Raw genomic sequence first — 23,695 nt, 5'->3', positions numbered from 1 at the left:
CACTGGTTGTGGCAAAACCACCCAAGTGCCTCAGTACATACTGGATCTCTCTTCCCTCCTTCCAGCCCCCCTGCAATCATTCTTTTCATGAGGAACAGTCAGGGCATGAGACCCCTCATGTGTCAGCCATAGGGACCATCAGCCAGCAAGACGTTCAGCCCAGGACATAAAAAAATGCACCTTTTAATCTGACAACAGGTGACTTGCTCTGGTGAGACCCCACCTGCAGAGCTGCCTCCAGCTCTGTGGCCCCCAACATCAGGACACAGAGCTGCTGGAGTGAGTCCAGAGAAGGCCTTGAAGCTCCTCCAAAGGCTGGAGCCCCTCTGCTCTGTAGACAAGACTGGGAGACCTGGGGGTATTCAGCTTGGAGAAGGCGCAGGGGAGACCTTACAGCCCCTTGCAGTGCCTAAAGGGGCTCCAAGAGAGCTGGAGAGGGACTTGGGGCAAGGCCTGAAGTGACATGACAAGGGGGAATGGCATCCCGTTGCCAGAGGGCAGAGTCAGATGGGATATTGGGAAGAAGTTCTTCCCTGTGAGGGTGGTGAGGCACTGGCACAGGCTGCCCAGAGAAGCTGTGGCTGCCCCATCCCTGAAGTGTCCAAGACCAGGCTGGATGGGGCTTGGAGCAACTTGGGACAGTGCAAGGTGTGGATGGAAATTGAATGATTTTTAGGTCCCTTCCATCCCAAACCATTCTAGGTTTCTTATGATTCTATGCCTTCCTAACCTGCATGACAGCATTCTGCACTGCCACATGGAGGTGCACAGCTCAATCGTGGGTTTGTTTCTGTCCTAAAGAAAAAAATGGAGAAATACCTGCTTATTAGCGATCCAAAGCTTGCTGTTACAAAAGGGATTTCTTTTTTAAATTTTGCATTAAGCTGTATAAACACAGAAATAAGACAGAAGCAGGATTTTACACACACAGACAATGTCCCAGTGATTCTGATGAACAGATACCAGCCTGAGCAACCTGATGTTGTCATACTGTTGTTTAAACCCACAATGTCCTCATGGAGAGGACAAAACACCATCCAGCTGAGAGGGGGTAGAGACAGATCTTCCTCCTTTCTATGCAAAAGTCATCAGCTCTCTCCTCCAACTGGGAAAAATTTGCTATTTTTTTATTAAACAATCCCAGTCAGTCCTGGAATTTGCAGCACTCCAGGAGAGCAGTGTAAAATGTCAGGCTACATGTGCTCCAGCAAAGGCAGCCCTAACAGGAAGGGGCTTGGGCACATTGCCATTTCCCTGAAAGAAATCCTAGCCCATCATGTGGGGGATGTGCCACATGGCAGAGAATACCAGAAAAGGAACCTCCAGATCTACATGGAAGTCAACATCATAGATGTGGCACTTGGGGATGTGGCTTAGTGGTGAACCCGGGAGTGTCAGGTTAGTGGTTGGACCTGATGATCTTAGACGTCTTTCTCAACCTTAGTGATTCCATGACACTATGATCAGTCACCATCAGGCCACACAATGCTGTCCAGCTTGGCTTTGGCCTTGACGATGAACTCACTGGAGGCATCAACAAGCGGAAGCCGTGGAGGTCCCATGGGAATGCCAGAAACAAAAGTCATTACAGCTTTAGTCTGTGCAACACCAAAACCTGGGCAGACAAAAGCAAAATCAGGACATTTGCAGACCACTTTCCTTAAAGCAGCCTCAATACAGGTGTCCAAAAAAGCAGAACCATAGATTTTCTGTGTAATCCAGCATCAACCAGGCTTCAAGCACTTCTTGGAAGCAAGAGCAGTGTAATTTAAAAGAGGTAACTGTGCTTGCAGACAGGAATGACACTGCAGTAAAAATTACACCTACTTACTAAACTTATTCCTATGTAGGAATCCCCCAATTCAGACTCACACAGAGCCAAGCCTTGGCAGTGACGACATCCTGCCCTCTGTCTATAGATCATGACTCCTTATGTACTTCTGGAAATTTAGTGTTTCCCTCTTTATCTATAAGGCTAAAAAACAACGCAATTCCTCTGACTTTGAACCCAAGAAATACAACCAGGCTCTAAAGCTCGGCAAGATTCATCAGGGCTTGCATATGTACCGCAAACCTACAGTAAACAGCTCTCTTCATTAAATGTCTGATAGAATTTAATTTAAACATTTCCTGTCTGTTTCAGTCTCCAACACCACTCTGTTGGTTTTAATTGCTCTTTATATTTAAACTTGATTTTGTTTCTAGAAATCATGGTTTTTTAAAATGTTTTGGCCTTGTACAGCCTTCAACAATATTCCTGTTAAATTACAGCAAGGCAGGAGAGAGAAATATCAGAACTGTTCTTCTACTTGGGCACCACCATTTCAGAAAAATTACTGTAGCAATAAAGCTAGAAATGAGCTTTTGGCGGTGGAAGGAAAAAAACCTAACAAAAAAACCAACCCACAGAAAGAGTCAGGATAAGAACAAGGGTAAATCACAGAGTCACAGTTTTAAATCTGTGAGATTTCACAGCAGAAGGAAGGAAGGGAGAGTGGAATCTGTCAGGGATGCTTGGTCAGCTCCCTTTGTTCAGCTCCCAACTGCTACTAAATTGGGAAACAGCAGATGCAACAGTTTTTCACTGCAGTATCTTTCAGGAAGGAAGTTCTAAGAGTACAGCTATATGAGAGTTTGAGGAGCACCAAGTTTGCACTTTTAGACATAATGAGGAAAACAGGCAGTGTTTACCCTGTTTACTTACCCAGTTTGATGACAAAGTTGAGAAATTCCCCAGTGAGAAACTAGAAAAGACCGATAGTAATTTATTAACACCCTCAAATTTGAAAGTGTAAAAGCATCTAAAGCTACTATATTTATATCTGATATAACTGTTGCACAGCTTTGAGAAAAGCCCTTGGCCACCTAGCCAGTCTCTGGGAAATACTAATTGAATTCCAGTGGAATAGGGGAGGGATACCACAAATGTTCCATAAAAACATTGGGTACAGATTGTATACTGATGGCTCAGAACTCCTCACAAATCTTCAAACTGCCCAAGACCAAAAGGGGAGAAGGCAGAGCTGATTTGGGACAGCTTTCTGCCCTACATCACATAGGCTATTCCCAGAATATTCCTAGTCAAGGGGCTTGGCCACTGTGGGTTTGTTCCAGTAAAAAGGCCAGACCGTTGCCCACTTGCATGGATGAGATTAGAGTTGAAAGGTAAGTGAGGCAGGTCTTGGTTCAAAGGTAATAAGGAATGGTCAAAAAAGTGAGGAGGGATGAATAACAAAAAGCGGGGTTGGAGATGAAAGAATTTTTCTTTAATAAACCTGTTTCAGAAAGGATGACAGAACCATATGGAGAACAGCCACAGAAAAGCTCAAAGAGGAAGCAGGTTGCTCCCAGTGAGGCCCAGGAAGATGCTTTACCTGATACTTCTGTGCCAAGGCAAGGTCTGGCTTTGCAAAGGCTTGCAACATCAGATTGGTTTGTCGGCCCAAATAGTTGTATGTACTGTCAAAAAACCAAACCAAAAATAGAATTGGTAAATGAAAAGGAGGAACTTAAAGCCAGTGAAACAAAAGAAATGACCACAGGCTTTTGCTGTTGATATTGTCATTATTATGAGAAAAATCCGTGCAATCTATGTGTGGTGCAATCTACTGTCAAGCATCTGAAGTATGCCAAGCTCCATGGAAGAATTAGAGAGCAGATTTCTCTTCCCAGTTCTTTCCAAATGGAACTGCTTTTCAAAATTAAAAATAAAAAGATATCATCAGGCAATAAGGAAAGTCAATCACTTAGTTTTCCAGCTGCTTGTTTATGTAATGGATTGCCTAGAGAGAACACAGATATCACACAGTAATTCATCCAATCAGCCTGATATGAGGGGCAGATAAATTAGAAATTAAACTCAGCACAGCTCTTTTCCTCACACACTGCTCATGTGAACTAACAATTTTAACCTCTCTGGGTTTTGGTTCCTTACCCAATGAAGATAGAAGTGATTACCTACTTCAAAAGTTGCCGTGAGGATAAAAAATGCATTGAAACCTTTGTATCAGCTTAGAAACCACAGCAGTAATTACTCAAAGGAACATACTCTGGGATCCTGGGTTATATGACTGTCCCATCACTAGGACTGGGGCTAGATTATGTGTCTGTTTGCCTCTCTACATCCCTATCCTGCAAAATCCTCCATTGCCATGACTGAAGACGGTCAGGGAAATACTATGCAAATAGTGGAAGATAAAACAGCACAGTGGATGTGTGAGGCGAAGGAGTCCAAGCCATACTGACCTTCCAACTGCTCCATTTGCCCCTACTGCCAGTGCACCCAACAGTTGCTAGTTTGGGGTGGAGGGAGAAAAAAAAGAAAAAAAAATTTATTTCATGTAATAAAATCAAGGCAAAAAAGGGGTGGTAGGAGGAAGCAGTGAAACTGCCTTGCACTGAGTGTCCAGGGTTACTTCTTCCCCAAGGCTGAAGCAAGAGAGTGCCTTAAGAAGAAATTACTTTTAAGAGAAGCTTCTTACCTCATCCACCCCATAAAGAAATTCAAACTCCCCTGTTTCATTCTTGTTTATGCACTGTGCCAGGTCCAGCAGGTCCGTGTCACTGAACTTCACACCCTGGAAGTTGGGGATCTGTGCTTTTATCCCATCCAGCAGCTCTTCCACACGAACTGTACAGAACAGCAATCTCATATGAGGGAATGCAGGCCTGTTCTGGAAGAGTTCCCTGCCTTGCCCCCGAGAGAAAGACTTCATATTTTACAAGTTGTTCACTTTCAGCCTAAGCCTATTAAACTATACGGCTCTAAAACAATGACTAAGACAACAAAAAGTAAGACTCTTTTACCAGATCAGAAAAATTTTAGGAATGAACTGGCAACAACACCTTGAAGACTAAATATAAATCCATGCATTCAGAAACACCATATAACCTGCTGTCCAGAGCAAATAACCAAAGATCTGTACTCTGTACTTACTCTTCACACCCGTCAGAGGAGGAATGTGATAGTAATAAAATGGAACCTCAGGGGCTTCAGATGCAATCTTCTGTAAGAAAGCAACCAGCTCATCTAGAAGGAAACCATCAGGTATCCCGTAAGAGAAGGAGGCTATCCATAGGGAGACACAGTTCAGATTCACAGCACGGGGGCTGTGGAGAAGTCTCAGCTTGGGCACCACACACAGCAAGTCATACAAAACCCTTCACATGTCATAAAACATTAAATGTGACATAAATCAGGGGAAGACCTTAAGAAAGGCAAAGACAATACTTCTTTTAAACCAAACCCATTTGAGTAGCTCACACTCATTCTTACAAGTGTAACTCAGGCATGCTCTCACATGTGCCAGACCTGTGTGCCAAGTAGTCTCAGCAGGATCACTTGTGTGTAACAGAGGACAAGGGATCAAGTTCATGTTCACCTCCCTGGGGTATTCCTTGGTGAGGATAATGAACCAGGTTTTGGACAACTTTTTTTGCACCATTTTAGGAATCAAAGAGTTGTTATGGTTGACATTCTTCCCAAGAATCTTGCTCATTGCATCCTTCACAGATCTTTTTTCTCATTGACACAGAAGGAAGAAGAATGGCAAAAACCACTGCCACCCTACTCTCAGCGAGGTTTCTGCTGACTTTTGTGCTGTTCCTCTGTGAGTACCAGTCTGATTGCCACTGATTGTGTCCTGGCTGTCACTATCAGCCATTCTGGCAACTTACTCTGGTTTCTTCTGGTGCTTTCATATGAACATTTCCATTCAGAATTCATTCAGACAACTTCTAATATTTCTTTTACAAACCTCCACTTCATGTGGTTCTTTTATGTTATTGTCAGGATCTTAAGGACAAAATACTCAGTTTTCAGTTTTGAGGTAACCTTAGACAGAACCAAACCCGATCACTTCAGTAACAAGAGCCACAACTGTGTATCAGCAGTTCCTCAACTAGGTCAGTGCCCAGCAAGGGTCAGCATGGAACCAGCTGCTTCCTAGTGTGGCCCAGATCAAACATGAACCCCAAACTATCGATTCAGAACACAGACTAGTTAACTAGACTATTCTTTCCAAAAGCAACTCTTCTTTTTACAAAATGGTAACAAAATACATCCCAAAAGACATCCTTCCCACTTCTTACCAGGACAATTCTGCTACCTATCATCTTTAAAAAATGCTTCTTGCAGGTTTTGCTTTTCCATTACAGTTGTGCAAACATTATCATCAGAATATTTTCCAAAGAAAGTAGATGGCATTAATCCTTTATCTATTATGAAGGTTGGGAGGGCAATAAAAAGGCCTTAGCAATCACATCTACTCACCTTTGTTTGTGGGTTTGAAGAAGAAGGGGGCTATGACAGCAATGCCACCAGCACCTATGACTGCTGCATGTCTTGCCTATAAAAGACAGCATGGAAAGCATCTGAGGGTACATCTTCCTCTATTTATCACACACAGAGTGAAAAATATCATATACACACCAGTTCTTGGCACTCTGGTAGATTCAGTGCTCCCACATGAATGATCACATGGTCCAATCTGCACATAAAAAAACAAATTCAGAAGATTTTGGGGAGGTTTCAGTGATGGTGGAAAAACTACCAGGCTGCCAAAATGTAGCGGGTTGAGTTCGAAACCGGGCGGAAACACCAATTAAATGTAGTGGTTTTGGTTCAAAATATTCATTACTTACTTATTTTCCTTCTGTGAGATAAGAATTAGGAGAAAAGCAAAGCAGGCACAAACCTTAAACAGTTGCAGTACAATGAAAGAGCTTTATTACTAATAGAATTAAAAGTAAAGAGAAAATAACAAAACAAAATTAAAGCAAATCCCCCCCCCCTTTCCAGCACTTCTCTCCTTTTACCTAGCTCACACAAGGGATAACAGAACATGGGATGTTAGTCAGTGTTGCAGTTCTTGAAAAGTCTCTCTCTTATGCTTAAGGAAAAAAGGGTTTTCCTTCAGTTGCACGTGGTTCCCAAACTGCCACTAACAGCAGATCTGCCCGGAAACAAACAATCTGCTGTGTGTAGAACATCTCTCCCATGAAAAATCTCACAGTTCCTTCACACTACAAAACATGGACCATCACATGGGGTTATTCATCTTTTTAAGGATAAGTTATTTTGGCCTGCACACAAAGGCTTTTCTTCGCCACAAGTCTCTAACAGCCTCTTACTACTTCTATATAGCCTGGCATAGGCACTCTTCATAATCTTCATAGGCCACATGAGGATTCTCCATCCCCCCATGTTCTTCATATGGATTAAAGAGACAAACAGTTTGTGGTATTACAGTTTCTTATCACGGCATGCAAGAAGGTTTTTAAGCTGCGCGCCAGAATCGCGGCACCGCCCTCTTTTCTCCCGTCACCATGCTCAGCTCCGTCCCAGGTGACTCACTTCTCTTTCTCTCTGACTCTGACGCCGCCATGTTGAAGGGTGTTCTTGTTCAGGCTTTACAGTGGGGAAAGCCTCGCTCCCTCTGTGCTGCTGGCTGCATGGTGTCCTCTTCAGTTCAGCACGAAGTGTGCTGGCTGCAGACAGGAGGCTCTGCCGGCTCCCGTTGACTCCGCAGGCTCCGCATGGAGAGGAGAGGGACCCGCCTGTCCCCAGAAGCCACGCTGGATGGGTTTAGCTGTGAGCAGTCCATGGCTGGTTTTAGCTGCCTGCGGCTCTGGGACAGTCCCCCCCCCAGCGACCCAGGGTCCGTGCCGCAGCGTTGGGAAAGGGGGAAAGGGGCAGTGGCCCCGGCCCGGCCCAGCGGGGCCGGGAGGCTCGGAGCCCCCCACCTCCCAGCAAGCAAGCTCCGACAAAAAGGGGAAGTCCCGCCTTTCTGTGCAGTTTAAATATGTAAATTGCGAGAAGCATAATTGGTCTTAAAGACTGTCCATCAACTCAGGGTCAACCCAATACATTCCACCCCTTGCTTCTTAAAATTTACATATCCAAAAGTTACTTAAAATAGCAAAAACCAGAGCTAAAAGAAAACAAATTACATAAACCTCCACCCCTAGATTTTTTACCACTACTACAAAGCAAATTTCTTCTATTATTCTACTTAATTTTATAACTTTATACTTGCTCTGCTTATTATTTTCTCCTAATTAATCTTCATCTCACAGCGCTCATTAATTGCCCGCATTCACCACCATTTAATGTGGCGGGTTGAGTTCGAAACCGGGCGGAAACACCAATTAAATGTAGTGGTTTTGGTTCAAAATATTCATTACTTACTTATTTTCCTTCTGTTAGATAAGAATTAGGAGAAAAAGCAAAGCAGGCACAAACCTTAAACAGTTGCAGTACAATGAAAGAGTTTTATTACTAATAGAATTAAAAGTAAAGAGAAAATAACAAAACAAAATTAAAGCAAATCCCCCCCCCCCCCCCAGCACTTCTCTCCTTTTACCCAGCTCACACAAGGGATAACAGAACATGGGATGTTAGTCAGTGTTGCAGTTCTTGAAAAGTCTCTCTCTTATGCTTAAGGAAAAAAGGGTTTTCCTTCAGTTGCACGTGGTTCCCAAACTGCCACTAACAGCAGATCTGCCCGGAAACAATCAATCTGCTGTGTGTAGAACATCTCTCCCATGAAAAATCTCACAGTTCCTTCACACTACAAAACATGGACCATCACATGGGGTTATTCATCTTTTTAAGGATAAGTTATTTTGGCCTGCACACAAAGGCTTTTCTTCGCCACAAGTCTCTAACAGCCTCTTACTACTTCTATATAGCCTGGCATAGGCACTCTTCATAATCTTCATAGGCCACATGAGGATTCTCCATCCCCCCATGTTCTTCAAATGGATTAAAGAGACAAACAGTTTGTGGTATTACAGTTTCTTATCACGGCATGCAAGAAGGTTTCTTTTAAGCTGCGCGCCAGAATCGCGGCACCGCCCTCTTTTCTCCCGTCACCATGCTCAGCTCCGTCCCACGTGACTCACTTCTCTTTCTCTCTGACTCTGACGCCGCCATGTTGAAGGGTGTTCTTGTTCAGGCTTTACGGTGGGGAAAGCCTCGCTCCCTTTGTGCTGCTGGCTGCATGGTGTCCTCTTCAGTTCAGCACGAAGTGTGCTGGCTGCAGACAGGAGGCTCTGCCGGCTCCCGTTGACTCCGCCGGCTCCGCATGGAGAGGAGAGGGACCCGCCTGTCCCCAGAAGCCGCGCTGGATGGGTTTAGCTGTGAGCAGTCCATGGCTGGTTTGAGCTGCCTGCGGCTCTGGGACAGTCCCCCCCAGCAACCCAGGGTCCGTGCCGCAGCGTTGGGAAAGGGGGAAAGGGGCAGTGGCCCCGGCCCGGCCCGGCGGGGCCGGGAGGCTCGGAGCCCCCCACCTCCCAGCAAGCGAGCTCCGACAAAAAGGGGAAGTCCCGCCTTTCTGTGCAGTTTAAATATGTAAATTGTGAGAAGCGTAATTGGTCTTAAAGACTGTCCATCAACTCAGGGTCAACCCAATACACAAAATGACTCGCTTCAGCCCAGGTAGCCACAGAACAAGAACCGAAAAAAGAGCTGAGCCTGTGTTGACCTGATGAGCAAAAACATGGGGAAAGTGCTGACAGCGACAAGCAGCCAGTGATGGAAGAAAAACATATTTGTAAACATCAATCACATATGACTTCTTGCTGTTGTACTTGCAAGGCTGTCAGGAGAGATGAATCTTAGCATTTTATTAGGAAATTGAAATTCAGATATTGAGAATTTAAAAGGGAGGCTGGGAAGAGTAAAGGAAATCAAAGTATATCTTTACTTTCTAAACCTATTTCTCTGCAAACCTACCAGAAGAGTTCAACCTCACAGCAGCACCTTTGACTGCTTGTCTGCTCCTGCCAAGGGAATCCTCCATGTTCCAGTCCATCAACCCCATTGCTGTTTTTCTCCTTTAAATCCACAAGATATGGATATAAAGGCTATGGATCTGAAGGCTGTGATCCTTCACACCAGTTTATTTCTGCTCATTATTCTTCTCCCCCAAAACACCTCCTCCTGTGCACATCCTCTGACCCAGCATCCGAGAGAAAAGCAGCAGTGAGGGATACAAGACTATGACAGGTACAAGAAAGGGAGAATGAAGCTGCAGTTGGATACACAGATGCAGATCCAGATTAAATTCTTTCTTCTGACACTAATTTTGCTTCTTTAGGGAAACAGTTAAGCACTCGACACCTCAGCTTCAGTCACACCAAATAATGTAATACATTAAAAGGTTCAGAAATGCTCTTTATTTGTATTTGTTCTCAAGACTAAGCAAACTGCACAGCCCTTCTTTTCCAAGCCCCTTCTCGTTCCCCCACTTCTCAGTGTACCAAAGAGGACTCTCGGAAGCTCTCTAAGCAGGAGAAACAGACATCAGCTAACTGGCAGTGACAGAAACATACTTCTGTGATAAAGGAGCTGGGGAACAAAGACCAACAACAAAATACTAAAAAAAAAAAGGCATCAGCAAACTTGGTTTTGCAATCAGGCATTATAACACAAGATCTAGAATCCCCCATTCCCTCTCAGTCACTTACTTGTCTTTTCCCTGGCACATCCATTCTTCTGCCAACTGCTTCCTCTCCTGGATGCTAAGGGACAGGCCTTCTCCCGTTGTGCCATTTACTGTTTCAACACAACAAAACACAACACACTGGCTGAGGCCTCACCTACACACACAGGTTTCACTGAAGACAAGAAGTAACATTTTGGAGTTGGGAAGAATCATTCAGATCAGTCTTCTCTGTCAACACATTATCCATTCATCTCTGGAATGTCACCTTATGAAGGTACTTTATTTTATCCCTCACAGAAATAGGGTGTGGGCAAAACTAGATGCCTTAAGTACCTCTTGCACTCTCTCCACTAGTGAATATAAATGGTGAGGATGATCCCACATCCACATTCCCTCCCACTACAGCTCCTATCAGTTAAGATATCACAGGATTCCCATCCAGGCAAAAGGGCTGTAACGCAGTTTCTGTCAAAAAACACTTACCAAAAACGTTCTTCACATTCTGCTCATTTACCAGATAATCCACATACTGACGAATCACTGGGAGGTTAATTTGTCTGCAATAAAAGGAACCACAGCAACCATTAAGTCCCCACCTACAGTTATTTTAAACTTAGTGATTAAGAAACCAAAAAAAACCCCATATATTTTGAAGCCTTGCATTTGTACAAACACAGATTACCCAGAGGTAAGAAACATTCGACATTTATTTAACATCTGAGGTAGCAGCTCAGCCTTGAATTCTCTCTTCCAGTTTCTCTTCCTCCTGACAAGTAGTTTGCTGTTCCAAACTTTTTTTCACAGCAAAGAACTTTTTTTGGGAGATATGAGAGAACAGGAAGAACTAAAACCTTTTTCTCTTTTGAGAGAAACAGGAGTCCTCTTGAGAGCACAAACTTATTTGTGCAAGTGCTGGCAAATGGTTAAACTGATGGATGGTTATAACTGCTGGATACAGAGAGTGAAACGCCATCCCGCTGGATGTGACTTTGACCTCTCTCTCTCATTAAAGGATGAGGAGAGTGTTGGGGTTTAGGAGTTCTCCTTTTTTTTCTTTCTCTTAAAGAATTGTCTCCCATTTTTTGTTGCTAAGAAACAATAACGACCTGATACTTAGAAGAGACAAAAGAAGTTTCTACGGGAAGGGGGGAAGGGTGCGGCTGGCTGCCCTTTTAGCTGGGGGGTTTCTCGTGGAGGGGCAGAGATACCTCGAGAATTGGGCTGGGGAAAAGGGGTTGGGTGCAACTCCTAGCTCCCTCTTTCCTCTCTCAGCATTCGGAGGGCAAGGAGGTCGCAGTCGCTGTGGGAAGAATTCACCACCACTGCGGGGTTCTGTCTTCTGCTGTCTTTGAAAGGAATGAGGCACTTGTCTTTACAAACAAGCTGTGGGCCTGCTGGAAGATAAAACTAGTACTGAGAGATAAAAGAAACAATGGGAAGGGTTCCACTGATTGATGCATGGAAAGAAAGAGATATGTCTTTACAAATAAACTCTAGGTCTGCTGATAAATGAAATTGGATATTGAGAGATGAAAGAAACAATGAGAAGAACCATAAATTCCATAAGAATTAAAATAAAGGGGGGGTTATACATTAGAAGGGAGTCTTAGGTATTTTGGGAAGTCTGTACCTCTCAAGTACCTCAGCCAATGGGGAAAGAGAGAGGGAAATGCCGTCGGGAAATTAGGATAAATAGGAGGCTGCACCCTCCAAAAATTTGAGAGACCCCAGGGGAAATGCCCCATGACCTCTCCCTTTATTCGAATGAAGTAACAGGACTCCTCTGTCTCCTTTTTGGACATAAACCTCTGGTGTTTGTGGATTAATTCTCCTGACACCTTCTACCGTGAGTGGAGCTCTGCCCGTCAGAGCAGCCAGCCGTTACACTGGGACCTTGTTACCCTACCTCACCAAACAAAGGACCCTTTCACCATCTGCTCAGGTGTCTCAGGGGAAACCCCTGGATCCCTGAGCCCCTTTCCCCTCCGAGGGAGTCTTTCTCTCTGCCATGTTCAGGATCTGGGCTGCTGCTGCCCACCCCGCCCTCCCCCCGCCATTCCTCTGCCACTGTTCCGGGTTATTCGCTACACCATAGTCCGCAGCCCCTGCCTGCCGGAACACCTCGCAGTTCCAGCTACAGCCGCCGAGTTTCTGCTGCCTCTTGCTTGCTGCCCCGGGTGAGCTCGCCCTGCTGTTCCGGCTTGCTGCCTCCGAGGTCCCTGCCGCAGCTCTCTTTGCTATCCAGAGGGCGCACCGGGATCGGCTGCCCCTGGGGGTCCGTAAAGAGAGCCCCCTTTCCATCCCTGTTCGCCGGCTGCGTCCGCCATCACCGCGTGGAGGGACGGCCAGCCCCGCCCCACAGCGCCCCCTGCAGGCGATGGGGAGTCACCGCACCCACCCTGCCCGGCCGGGAGCCACCAGCGCCCCTGGCGGCCGCGACCGCAACTGCACCGGGGGGAAAGGGCCTAAAGAGCGGCAGGAGACCGTTCACTGGGTTTTCTGGTTCTGTTTGTTGTTGCTGCCGTTGTTGTTGTTTGTCTGCCTTGTTTGTTGTTGTTACCATTGTTGCTGTTTGTTTGCCTTGCTATACACATATACTAGTAAAGAACTGTTATTCCTTTTCCCATTTCTTTGCCTGAAAGCCCCTTAATTTCAAAATTATAGAAATTCAGAGGGAAGGGGGTCATATTTTCCATTCCAAGGGAGGCTCCTGCCTTCCTTAGCAGATACCTGTCTTTCAAACCAAGACAGAAAGCAACAGCATTCCCTGGTAAACAGGGGAAATAGAATTCTTGGGTTATCTTCTCTGCAAGACAAATTTATTTTGTTTACTAGTGTATAATATTTCACTGTTGTTTTCACTTGTCATAAATACAGACCAACCCTGCGGTCTGGAAGTCAATTCTGATGCCTTGATTGGTTTTACACAACTCAAAAATCCATAGATGCCACCCCAGAACATATCTGACAAGGACCATGCAGTTAAGGCAGAGGGCTCAGGTCACTCTCTAAATACCATGTCGCAATAAATCTGAGTCATAATAAAAAATAAAATCAGAAATAAGTTTCCTTTAAAGCAAGAATCAAAGCAGTGACTGCAATGGAATGAGTTCCCTGACTGGGATGGAGCCATGTTTTTCAGCACTTAAAGTAAAGTTCACTTTTGGAGATCTGTACTAGCAAATCTCCACTGTCTCTCTCAAGTGTGTACAGATCCTGACACATCCCCCATGAGAGCTCAGGGTTCTCTGCTGACTCCAAACAACTTGGTCTTGCAACATCAAAATGCAGTGTTTTTTGCTTCTGTTTGCCGCCCCTGCTCTGAAGAAAGCTGAATTTCAAGTTTCAATTTCATGTTATTCTCAAAACTGTGCTGTCCTTGCAGCACAATTTTCTTCAAGTTTAGACTAATTCCATGCACATGTACACACACATGACTGCATGCATGACTTGGCTAAGGTAGAGAGAAGTCTAAAAGGCCTTCAGATTCTGACAATTATTTTCTAGCTCTCAAGAACTCTTTTTAACTAGGACTGCAATTTTCCTTAACAAACATGAAAATGCTGCAATGCTCCGCACATGTAACTGTACTATGATTTAATTTGCACCTAACAAAGCAACAGAAAAGGAGATATGAGACTGATCCAAACTCTCCAAACCCAGACCCACAGCACGTGCTAGCAACAGAAGGAAGCAGAGACAAGGGAATCTCACTCTAGTCCTAGTGGGACCAATTTAATAGTTCCCCCAATCCCATCAAAGATCTGATTAAAAAAAAAAAAAAAAAAAAAGCAAGCAGATCACCTCCAAATAAGAAAGAAGGAAAATAAGGGTAGAAGGAAACAGTAATCAGTACAATTTTGACAGCTCACCCATCCGGAGTCATTGGAGTGATGGTAGCAGCTACAAGACCCTCTAACTTCTTCCGGGGTGTCATTGAGCTGTTTGGAAAAAAAGGTGTAAAAGCGATTACCAGCTCTGTTCGAGTGCTTCTGTGAAAGGGTAAAAACCTCACGGACTGTGCATCAGAGCCCGCCAGGCAGGGAGCGTGGTTCTGCAGAGATGTGGGCTCCGAGCCATTCCCGAGGGAACGGATAGCGGGGGGGGCGGGGAAGGGGGTCTGCCCCGGCCCCCCCCTCACCTCAATCAGCCGCGACAGCGGCTCTCGGGGCCGCTCTAGCGGTGGTGCGGGAACGGCCGAGAGGGCAGGAGGCGGAGACAAGGGCGGGGGCCGCGGCAGCAGCTGACGACTGACTCTGCGCAGCCAACCCTGCGCAGCCCAGCCTCCCCTCGCCTAGCCCAGCCACACCCTCCTCATCGGCTTCCGCATGTCCAGCCGATCTCCACCCAGCCTGCCCTTGCCCGGCCCATCCCCCGCCTGCCCCGCAGCCTCCCATGGGCTGATAGTACGGCCGCGACCTCGGTGGAGTCCTACTGCCGACGCTTTGTGCAAGAGATGAGGCTAGTTTGGGTTATTCATCACTATATGCAAACTTCAAGATAAAAATAAATAAACGAGTCTTTAAATATTAATAACAGGATGGAGACAAACATAAAATCTTGGAATGATTTGGGTTGGAAGAGACCTTAAAAGGTCACCCAGTGCCATCCCCTGCCGTGGGCGGGGACACCTTCCTATCCAACTATCCCAGGTTGCTCTAAGCCGCATCCAACCTGGCCTTGGACATTTCCAGGGATCCAGGGGCAGCCAGCCACAGCTTTCCTGGGCAATCTGTGCCAGGGCCTACCAAACCTCAAAGGGAGGAATCTCTTCCAAATGTTGTCCTCTCAGCCCTGCTGAGGTGCTGGAAGCACTCCCAATAACAGTGCAGTGTCCCTGTTCTGGGACACATGGACAGATCCATGTCCCTGTGTGAGAAAGGCAAATGGAGCTCAGGCTTTCTGCTCCTCACATGCAGCCCAACATGTGGTTTTACCAGATGTGTACCATGTCCAGCATGGAGTGTGGCTCCATGGCAGTTGTGCTGTGCACAATCCTCCCCATCCCACCAGAACCACAGCTGGGCCAGGATTCAAATCTGCTCCCAGTAGATCTGACCAACGGACTACTAGCATCCTATAAGACAAAGTACTGCCCTGAACAGATTCATAGCAATAAACTTTCAAAAAAAATTTTAAAAACTGTCTTCAGTGTGCACTTTCAGATCTTCCATTAGAGTGTGTTTTGAGAGCACCCAGCACCTGCAGAGAGAACAGTTGTGTGATCCAGGAGTGTTGGAGTGAAAGCTCCTCTGAACTCAGGCCCAGAGGGAAGCCAAAACATAGGGGTTGAATTAAAACCTTTGGACAAGCTGAGATACATGAAGCCACACCAAAGTGAAATAGAAATATAGATTTTTTTAAACTTCTATTAGAAATATATGCTAAGTGCCTTAAACATTGAAAAGCTGTAGCAGAGACCTTAAACACAGTTCTTGCTGCAGCAGTGTTACCTTTTCACGGAATTCTTTACCTTAGACAAAATACAGATAGAATTATACTGTTCACATTTTTTAGATAGAGTGTTCACTTAAACAATAAGAACTGATAGAAACTATATATGCAAATCTGTGTAATACCTATGTAACGCTTCTGTAAGACTTATGATTGTTAGAATTAGATCAGGATAGGTTAAGAAAAGAAAAACTAGAATCATGTGTTAATCTTATTGGTCAGTTAGCAAATATAATCCACAATTCTGTAAGAAAAAATATAGAGTATAGAGCATATAGAGCATACAGAGCATATAGAAGAAGGAGAAGCTGTTTTTGCCTGCTGTCTGCTGTTGCTGCTTGCCTTTATCATGTAGCCCCCTTCAAACTCTGTCTTCAAGAAAGCTATGAGACTATGAAATAAAGAACTTAGCAGAACAGCAGCCTCCTCTGCTCTCTTACCCTGATCCAGGAAGGAGGGGGAGCCCATCAAAAGCTCAACACAGGAGCACATTTTTCATGTGTTCACATAAGAATCTCAGGAGTTTATGGCCGTGGTATTCCTCCTCCACTCCAAAATATGCTCACTGTGGGTTGTTTGCATGCCCCACTTTCTCTGGAGTTCGGCCTTATTAGCAGCTCCTTACAAAGCATGTGTATTTCCCTTTTCTTAAACGGTCATCTTGTTCTTCCAAAAATCCCTTTTCTCTACACTCTTCCATTCCCACAGGTAACTTCTCATTCTCCAGGCTCAATAGTTCCAGCTCTTGCAACCTCTTCCATCTCCCCAAAGCACCAGTGTATTTCTGGAAGTTCATAGACAATTCAGTGCTCTACAGAGCCATTTAGAGGAAGTCTACAAGATTTTCTGAGTATTTTGAGGCAGTTTTAGCACTATTTCATGGTGTTGACAGCACAGGAGAGAAGCTTTACAGTAGCCTGGAGAGGTTTAGAGCTACTTAGAACTCTGCAGGAGTCACAGATTGGCATAAAAGGGTTTTAGAGCTGCTTTGAGCTCTTCAGAGGAATTTTAAAGCTGCCTGGAGGACTTAAGAGTTGTACAGTAGAGATTTAGAGGCATTTTAGATGCATTTAGAGACATATTAGTGCTGCTTACAGCAACAGAGCAGCTTTAGATTAGTTTAGGGGAGCTCTGAGGTGTTGAGAAGAGGTTTAGAAGAGCTAAAGGAGTTTAGTACTTTACAGGAGTTCTGGCACACTTCACAGGACTCTAGGGCTGCTTAGAACTGTTTATAGGACGTTTAGATCAACTTAGAGCAGTTCAGAGTGGTTTTAGAGGGCTTCAGAATAGTTTTAGCACTGTCTCTAAGCAGGAATTCCAGAACTGCAGAAAAGAGTTCTAGAGCAGTTACAAGAAAACCAAGAAGGGCTTGAGATCTATTTTGAAGCATTTTACTCCTACTTTAAGCATAGTGGTAGTAGCGCTGTTTAGAGGATTTTCAGAGTGGAAATTTTAGAGGAATTTATGATTTCCCACTGTTGTTTGTAGCCAATTAGAATAGTTTTAGACCTGTTGAGATGGATTGTAGAGCAGTGTGGTGTATTTTAGAGCTCTTTTAAGCTTTCTAGAGTATTGTGGAGCTCTGTAAAGAAATCCACACTGATTTAGCGCTCTGGAGTGTTTTAGATTTGGATTTTAAACTTAGGGGGTGTAATAATAGCTCTTTCAGAGCTCGTCAGAGGTGTTTTGTAGCTGTGTGGTGGTATTTTAGAGGGGTTTAGAGCACCTCACAGCATATTCAAGGAGGTTTAGAGGTCCTTAGAGGAGTTTAAGAGCCCCAGAGGAAATTCACCGATCTTCAAATCAATGTAGAGAAGTCTAGATACGATCAGAAAAAAGGTCCTTAGAGGAGGTTTAGAAAGATGCTAGTGAAGTTTAGAGGACTCAAGCACTCTACAAAGGGATATTACAGCTCCTCAGAACTACTTAGTGTGCCTCTGAGGAGTTCTGGAGTAATTTGGAGCTATTTTTCAGATCTTTAGAACAGTTTCAAGAAGTGTAAAGGTATTTTAAAGGTGGCAATGAAGTGTTAGAGATGTTTAACACAATTTAGTGGCAGTCTAGAGCTGATTAGAACAGTTTTATAGTGCTTGAGAGACTGCTTAAGAGTTGTGTAAATTACATCTGGTTTGAGGCAATTGCCTCATTTGAGAAATACAGCGTTCCCTACAGCTCTATAGAGCTGATTAAAGGATTTTAGAGCAATTTAGAAGATGTACACAGTAGTTTAGAGATGCCTAGAGGTGTTTAATATCTTAGTTCAGAGACATTTTGAGAAATTTTAGAGTTGGTCCAGCCGATCGCCTCCTCAGTTCAGGGTTGGGACTGTCTTCCCACACCTGGTCACTGTTTCTGACTCCCCTCAATGCCCCTGTCCCTCTCCCTGACTATCACACACTAAGGGTTTCCTGTTTCAGGGAAGTCGTTGCTTACCTGTGGAAGGGATGCAATTAAGGAAATGATGGTAAAAATTCTAAGACTCTCTGAATTACCAGAAGAAAAAATAACTGTGCTTTAGCCAAAAGGAATGCTTCAATGGCTGTGGGAATTTACACTCAGGAGAACCTGAATACATGAACTGACATTCAGGTTCCAAAATTTACACTGTAAATTCTAGGCAAGGCAGAAGAGGAGTTCAGGCTGTCTGCAGCTGCAGCATCTTATGCAGTGACTGGTAAAGTGTTGTCATAGGTTAGCAAGCATAGTCCCGGAAGGGACGTCCTTGCTAAGGGGTGCTTACAGGTTCCTCTGGGAACTGATAGAACCTATCAGCTGGCCAGTTTGGATATGGACAATTCTCTAAGCCACTTAAAGTTGTGATCACCTCTGTGATCCACATTTAAGAATAGGCAAACTCCCCCTCCAAGCTCTCTCTCGTTTCCGGCGCTGGGACAGGTGGCTGCAGGCCCCGAGCAGGGCCCAGTGGGCCCGGCCAGGCCCTGCTTGGGCCAGGCCGGGCCGGGCCACAGCCGTCCTGGGTCGATGGACCTGTTCCAGCCATGGAACCCCCCCACTGCCTTGCCGTGGGCAGCCGGAGCGGCTTGGCTCTCCCCCCTCTCCACTGTGATAAGAAACATTCAACATTCCAGCTGCAAAGCTGCAAGACCGAGGTGAGATTAACCCTTTTTATTGCTGTGAAGAGCTGAAACCCTGAAGGAAGAGAGAGAGGAGATGCTTAAAGCTGAAATTCTGTTGTGAAGCTATGATATATCAGAGTATCCTGTTGTAATTTCATGAAGATATGGGGGGTGGAGTGTTCAACTCGTGAGCAGAAGCACCTGCACTGAGATAGGCAGATGCTGACGCAGCTGTAATTTCATGAGAAGTTTGGACAGGGAGAGATGAACCAGATGAGGACTTTTGCTCCAAACAGGAAAGGAGAAAACCTCAGTCCCTAGAGATGAACCAGATGAGGACTTTTGCTCCAAATGGGAAAGGAGAAAACCTCAGTTCCTAGAGATGCTCCCAGAGATAGTCCTAACAATGAAGATGATGAAGACCCTTTGCTCCCAGGGAAGGAGAAGGGCCTCTGTTTTTGTTTCTGAACGGCTCAACCTTAAAATTGTACCCCAAAAAACTTCAAGAGTGGACCCTCGAAAGCAGTTGCGGGAAAAGCTGCAAGTCGGGGGAAAGGACTCACACGCAGGCAGAGAGACTCCTCTTCCTAAATGGACTGAACAATATTTGGAAGTGGGCGGCTGTCTCGTTGTGATAATGTTTTCATAGCATGAGCAAGAAGAGACTTCTCTTTCTAAATGGACTGAACAAGGTTATTATGGAAGTGGTAAACAGACTGAACATCTTAAGGGTTGTCTTTTCACATTGTCAGTGGGAGAAGGGAGGAAGGTGGGGGGAGGAGGAGAGTTCTGAAGGTGGTATAATTTTTTTTTCTTCTTTTAGGTCTGTTAATAAACTTCTTTATATTCTTTCAAGTTTGGTGCCTGCTTTGCATTTCTCCTAATTCTTATCTCACAGCAGATAAACAGTAATGAGTATTTTGGACCAAACCACTACAAGTGTCTTCCCACTTGCCATGAAATAAGCAGTACAGTGTCAGTGGTGCCAAGACTCAGAGGATAATAAGGACACCAGTGAAAGCAGCAACAATCAGTTGCTATTTTTCCAAAGTAAGTCTAGCAATAAAAGTACAGTTTTTAACAGATTTAAGTAATTTTTCTATAAGGAAAAGCACATGAATGTCAAAAGTGTATCCAAGTAACTTTGCAAGGTAATTTCAAATAGGGGAGTTACAAACTTATTTTGCTGCCATGGGCCAACAAGGTGGATTCATACATTTAATAAGAACTCCATTATTCAAGTAACTGAAGGAGCTTAATTACTAAAGCCAAAGGCCCTGCAAGTTTCCTTCAGACTTTTTGTTATTGCTGTATTCTCTTTTCCATTACTTTCCAATACACTGACTAGAACTTACCATCATTTACTTCTACTTTCCCCAAATCACAGTTCTCTCTACATATATACAGTTTTGACATCCAAGCTTTCACATTTCTCAAGGGGACTTCTGGTTTAGCATAATTACACTATAGTCTTGCTTCTTTTTCTCTGCAATAAACAATGTATCCAGATGTAATTTTCTTTCAAAGACAGACCCAAGTCTATTTTCAGAAAAATATGAAGTACTGAAGCCTAAATGAATATTCAGAAAGATAGTACCGGTGAAAGTGATGAAATTGTGTTAAATACCATCATAGCTGGTTGGTATTCAGAAGTACATCATCTGGGGAGTTGATGTGATGTCATTATCTATCTATCTATCTACATTTACTCTGCTCTAAATCTAAAGGTACAAAAACCAAAATAAATACTGACCTCTCAGTTATGAAATTTTCACTTTAAACTATTAAGTTTGCTGTAGATTCTACCTGAAAACTTGCCAGTTTAATTGTTCTAGAGTTAAGCATAACCTGGAGGATTTTCCTAACTTAGCATTTTCTTACTGTCTTACACAGACATTCCCTGGCAGGTAGTTGGAACTATAAGCTCTTTAAAGTCCCTTCCAACACAAACCATTCTGTGATTCTCTGATTCAGGCTGCTGTGTCTGCTGCATAAAAGATGTTTAACATGCCAAGTTGTTAATGTTTTAGATGTTAATATGTTTTCCCATTAGCAGTCAACAAGAGTATAATCAAATTTATGTCTCTGGAAATAGAACGAACTGTCAGGGTGCACTGGAGCCAAAGTGACCACTGGCAACCAAGAGACTGTGATGGATGTTACTCTTCAAGTAAAGCTCACCTCTGAACACAGTCAACAGTGCCATCTGCAGCACACTGCAGCATTGGCTCATTCTGGGAATGAACAGGAAGAGAGAGCAGGTTCTTGAAGAATCCATCCCTGGAGGCCTTACTCACATCATCTAAAGAACAGAAGTGTCCACCAAAACTCCACACCCACTACCAGTATCCCCACTGTTAGAAGATGTGAGAGTTCTGATATGATCCACATTTCATGCCAGTAAGATGAGGAAGAAGCTTAGGAGACAAACCCTCAGTTCCAGATACCTCTTCATGCCTTTTTGGAAGAAGTGGAAAATATTATTTTAAGGAAAATATTTCCTTTAACATATTAATCCCCACTCTCTGTGCCTGTTTCTGGAATCTCTGGACATGTTCTTGGGATCCTGGGACTACATTGGGAAACCCTGAGCTCTCTAGGGCAATTTCTGCATATCAGGATCTTTTTCAGACTCGTGGGGCTGTTCCCACCATTTCAGAATAACCATTCAGCAGAATCAAGAGCTTAACTCAGGTCCTGGACAGGACAGGAGCTGCCAGGTGGTCTCACTCCATGCAGCACATAGACTGGAGTAGGATGAGAATGAGAGGAAGGGTGGGAGGAAGGGAAGGAGGGGGCCATGCAGGTGAAGAAAAAGGGAAGGAAAATACCATTTAAAAACTCTGGGAAGGGGGAATCAGAGAAAGAAAATGCAGAGCCCACTGCGTTTCTGCCCAGAAAGCTGTTGCCTTTTCAGAGTCACGTTTGCAAATAAGCTGTATTCTCTCACACTTTAGGCTTAAGTCTCTGCTAAACACCATTTAAAAAAAGCAAAACCAGCAATGCAATAAATTTGCATCAAGACTTTTTCTCTAGCAAGCACTGTTACCTCTTCCCCTTAAAGAGAGATTCCTATCTTGAAGATAAAAATTTACCTTGTTTCATGTTCTTGTTTCTGAGAAGAATCTGTCAATAGCAGAATATGGATGAATTTGTAGGGGAAGATGAATTCATTTCCTCTCAGCACTCAAAGAGGACTGAAATTTCTGTGGATCTAGGTCACTTCTTTCACTGGCTAAAGTTTGCTGAGACAACTGCTTGTAGAGTTCAGTTTCTAGCTAGATCCCAGAACAGATCCATATTTTAAAAAAGCCTTATTGTGGAAATAAACCAGTGAATAAAGCAGTATATAAAGCTGAGATAGCTTCTCTCTGGGCTCCATGCGCGGAAGACAGGAAGGTTTTGGAATGTTTTCATGGCAGGTGGAAGCAAGGACTTCTTTAGGATTAATTCCCCAAACCTGGAATGGTTTCAAAATGTGAGCTTCAGCAGAGAAATCTTGCAAAATGCCAAGTCAGGAGTGCTCTGAAGTGGTGTTGGGTGTAGGAAGCTTTTCATTTGGTCAACAGCAGCTAGTTCCATGCCTTCTCTGATGAAGTGAGCATGGAATCACTCATTCAGCAAGATTCAGGTAACACTGTCACTGAGTGAGAAGGGAGATGCAGCAGTTCCACTTGTCACTTGTAACAAACTAGATGGAATCAGGGAAAAATATGGACAAAATCCACACACACATTTCCAGAAAGCAGATGACTTTTGGCTGAAGATGAATCCAATGGTAACAAATTCCCCCACTGATATAAAATGTGTAAGTCAGAGCATAAGGTCTAAACACCACCTCACTGCAGTTATGGCATAGATTTCCTTTCCACAATTTCTAAGGATAATAAGAACCTCCTTGGAACAGTATTATAGTACATTCAGCTGCTTCTTTAGAAGATGGTATGCTTCTGCTTCTACGTTTTCCATGCTGGAAGTGAGAATATGATATAAAATGGAGGCTTTCTTTAGAGCAAGGAGGTAAGAGGCTTCTTTTGGGACATGGATTTGCAATAAACCACAGTTCATCTAACAACATATAAGGACACTTCTGCTGCCCTGGACAGTAACTACAGTAACATCACATGCTCAACTCCTTTGTTGTGAAGTGAGGTTTCTGCATCATCAGATGAGTGTATGTTTACAAAAGTAAAGGCCATTTATATGTGAAGAGACTCAGTTCTTTTAAATTAAAATCATTGTCAAACATTCTCTGACAGGCTTAGGCAGCAATGCAAAACTGCCTGGAGCTTTGGGTTGAGACCACTTGATAAAACACGTGAGTGGCCACACATCCCTATCTGTCCCTCACACCTCCATTCTTCATATTACGCTACAGAGTTAGCTACAAGAACATGACTCAAAATTGTAATTAACCACACTGTAACAACACACTTTTTTTCCTGGGTTCCTCCACTCCTGACACAATTAGGTCAGTGGAAAAGATTTCTGCTTTTTGTGCAAACAGTCTGTGCTTGCCTGTAGGGATAAAGGCAACTTACAACAGGGTGGATGTGACAGCAGCGATTGTAATGCTGCCACAGAGCAGATAGAAGCAGTTTTGCTGTGGAGAATGTTGCTTAAGGTCTTGTTACAGAGTGGAAAAATGGAAATCACAAGTGATCATATCATAGGCTTGTCCTTGTCCTTATCCAATCGAAGTTATTATTTAAGAAC

The 23,695-nt window shown here is 44.1% G+C and overlaps 1 protein-coding gene across 2 annotated transcripts; it reads right to left on the bottom strand.

The window, feature by feature from the left end:
* Positions 1-826: 826 nt before the first annotated feature.
* NPL (N-acetylneuraminate pyruvate lyase) lies at positions 827-14,700 on the bottom strand. Of its 2 annotated transcripts, XM_039555628.1 has the most exons (13): positions 14,590-14,700; positions 14,321-14,389; positions 11,657-11,794; positions 10,932-11,005; positions 10,471-10,558; positions 6,431-6,488; positions 6,272-6,347; positions 4,937-5,029; positions 4,482-4,630; positions 4,246-4,292; positions 3,375-3,459; positions 2,705-2,744; positions 827-1,615 (listed from the first exon to the last, which is right to left on the bottom strand). In XM_039555628.1, exons 2-13 carry the CDS (start codon positions 14,383-14,385, stop codon positions 1,464-1,466), a joined length of 1,065 nt encoding a protein of 354 aa, XP_039411562.1. In that variant the 5' UTR covers positions 14,386-14,389; positions 14,590-14,700; the 3' UTR covers positions 827-1,463. The 2 variants fall into 2 exon arrangements, with proteins under 2 accessions (XP_039411562.1, XP_039411563.1); XM_039555629.1 differs by lacking the exon at positions 11,657-11,794.
* Between the last annotated feature and the right edge of the window lie 8,995 nt (positions 14,701-23,695).

The sequence above is a fragment of the Corvus cornix genome, chromosome 8 (assembly GCF_000738735.6).
Source record: "Corvus cornix cornix isolate S_Up_H32 chromosome 8, ASM73873v5, whole genome shotgun sequence".
In the NCBI taxonomy this organism is placed as follows: domain Eukaryota; kingdom Metazoa; phylum Chordata; class Aves; order Passeriformes; family Corvidae; genus Corvus; species Corvus cornix.
Note: the sequence above shows the minus strand (reverse complement) of the source record. Positions and strands in the feature narration are given on the sequence as shown.

What these genes read in the sequence shown, in the direction of transcription:
- NPL (XM_039555628.1), bottom strand. Translation starts at nt 14,385, where the DNA reads ATGACACCCCGGAAGAAGTTAGAGGGTCTTGTAGCTGCTACCATCACT. An exon ending in TCCCCAGCCCAATTCTCGAG is followed by an intron (nt 11,006 to 11,656) that starts GTATCTCTGCCC and finishes CTTTTATTGCAG; the next exon opens with ACAAATTAACCTCCCAGTGA. An exon ending in GAATGTGAAGAACGTTTTTG is followed by an intron (nt 10,559 to 10,931) that starts GTAAGTGTTTTT and finishes GTGTTGAAACAG; the next exon opens with TAAATGGCACAACGGGAGAA.